Genomic DNA, 1823 nt, shown 5'->3' on the forward strand with positions numbered 1-1823 from the left:
CTTCCTAGGGCTGCAAGTGGAGCAGAGCATCCCACCTGCTTCCAAGGAAGCCCAAGGACATGCCTGCAATCCCCATGGCAGCCAGAACACACATGACTGACCTTCTTCACCTCCCGCTTGCCGAGGCCAGTCCCACGGCCAGTGCTGCCAGGGGTCCCCTTCTCCTGAGGGAATGGCTCTGTGGCCGCCATGAAGCTGCCATTGGTACCTGCCACGGTGCTGCTGAGGAAGAGGAGCGGGAATGAAGGGCAAGATTGGAACAACATCCCACAAGGCAACAACCTGAAGGTCTCTCCCACCTGTGCTGGTAGTGCTGCAGGCCCTGGACCTGCGTCGCCAAGTACTGTGGCAGCTCCCAGGTCACCTCGTTGCTCTGGGTGTTCCAATAGTAGTAGCAGCCGGTGTTCTCATCCCACACCTCCTGCCAGTCACCCATCTCCAGCTCTCCCACTGCCGGGGAAACGACAGCCCGTTACTCCCTCTCCCTGGTGACACCCCTTTGTCAGCACCCCCTCTGGAGACAGGAATGGCCTCACCTCCGGCCAGCGAGCACTGGGTGTCGTACTGCCATTCCGGGGCTGGCGCCGAGCCCATGCCATTGGCTGTGCCCGAGGATGAGCCTGTGCCCGAATCCTTCGGCTCCGGGCGGGGAGGCATAGGGGGTGGCACAGAGGAGGAGGAAGAGGAGGCAGCAGTGGGCTCAGCGGGCTGTGGAGGGGCTGTGATGGCATCGATCTCCTGTAAAAACAGCATCCCACCATGAGCTTCAAATCCCAAGCCAAATCAAAGCACTTACTGGATGTAGACAATGTCTTGGACCATGAAAATCCCTCCCTCCCCTTGCCCTTGCCAGAGTGGCACTCACAGCCAGGAAGTTCGCCAGGGTGCTGTCGATGTCAGTAGAATTGCTGCCATTGGCATCCGTGGAACGGGCCGGCTTCTCTGGGGTCTCGCCCTCCTCATCATCACTGTCGGCATAGGCACCCAGCAGGCACAAACCTCCTGGAGAAGGGAGAGTGAACCCTCAGGGGAATTCTGTTGTCACAGGGCATTGGATCCGACCCCCCCACCCTCCACTCCAGTGGTGCCACTGTCATCCCAGGGGGAACAGCCCCTGTATACGTGCCAGGGTCAGCTTGGGAGAAATCAGTACAAGAAAGAGTAAGAAAATGCATTTAAAGATGAGCAATCGTCTCTTGGGAAATAACAGCACAATTAAAATAATTAAAATGGAAACAACTCCAGCCCCAAAGTGAATTACTTAGGAAAGCATTAACTCTCTTCCCTTAAAAATAATAGTTAAAAGTGGATAATTACCCTGTGTTAAAAATAGGGGGTTATGGAGAGGGAAACAAACACAGTCCCACCAAAACCCTTTCGTTTAGGACAAAACCCACCACTCTTAGAACCACAAAACCCACACTCAGCACCTCCAAAAACTATTTGGAACCTCACAGCCCACCACTTTTAGGACCAGAACTACCTCATATTTAGGACCAATACCCCATATATATGACCAAAAAAACACACAAAGGACCAAACTCCTACATTTGGGTCACGTTTTAGACCCAAAAAATGATATCTGAGAATCAACCCTCCAAATTTCAGACAAAAACCCCCATTTAGAACCAGAACTCCCCTATTTTTTTATCATTATTGTGCATCGGGGGGCGCTCCACCACTAAATCCTGAGAATCTCCCCGTAGATTTTAGGGGGGATGTAATCCCGCGTCTCACCCCAGGGCGCTCTCTTACCTGTGGCCTTGACCGCGGCGGGAGCGGGAGGCGGCGGATTGGGCGGGTTGCGGAGCGGCTCCGCCACC

The 1823-nt window shown here is 54.4% G+C and overlaps 1 protein-coding gene across 1 annotated transcript in view; it reads right to left on the reverse strand.

The window, feature by feature from the left end:
- FNBP4 (formin binding protein 4) overlaps positions 1–1822 on the reverse strand; it is a gene marked incomplete at its 5' end in the record, with an annotated part of 10713 nt that extends 8891 nt beyond the window's left edge. The window contains 5 exon segments of the mRNA XM_017733743.1: positions 102–219; positions 300–450; positions 537–738; positions 866–1002; positions 1756–1822. Coding sequence (XP_017589232.1) covers positions 102–219; positions 300–450; positions 537–738; positions 866–1002; positions 1756–1822 — 675 coding nt within the window.
- Between the last annotated feature and the right edge of the window lies 1 nt (position 1823).

Source organism: Corvus brachyrhynchos, unplaced genomic scaffold (genome assembly GCF_000691975.1).
Source record: "Corvus brachyrhynchos isolate BGI_N302 unplaced genomic scaffold, ASM69197v1 scaffold165, whole genome shotgun sequence".
Taxonomy (NCBI): domain Eukaryota; kingdom Metazoa; phylum Chordata; class Aves; order Passeriformes; family Corvidae; genus Corvus; species Corvus brachyrhynchos.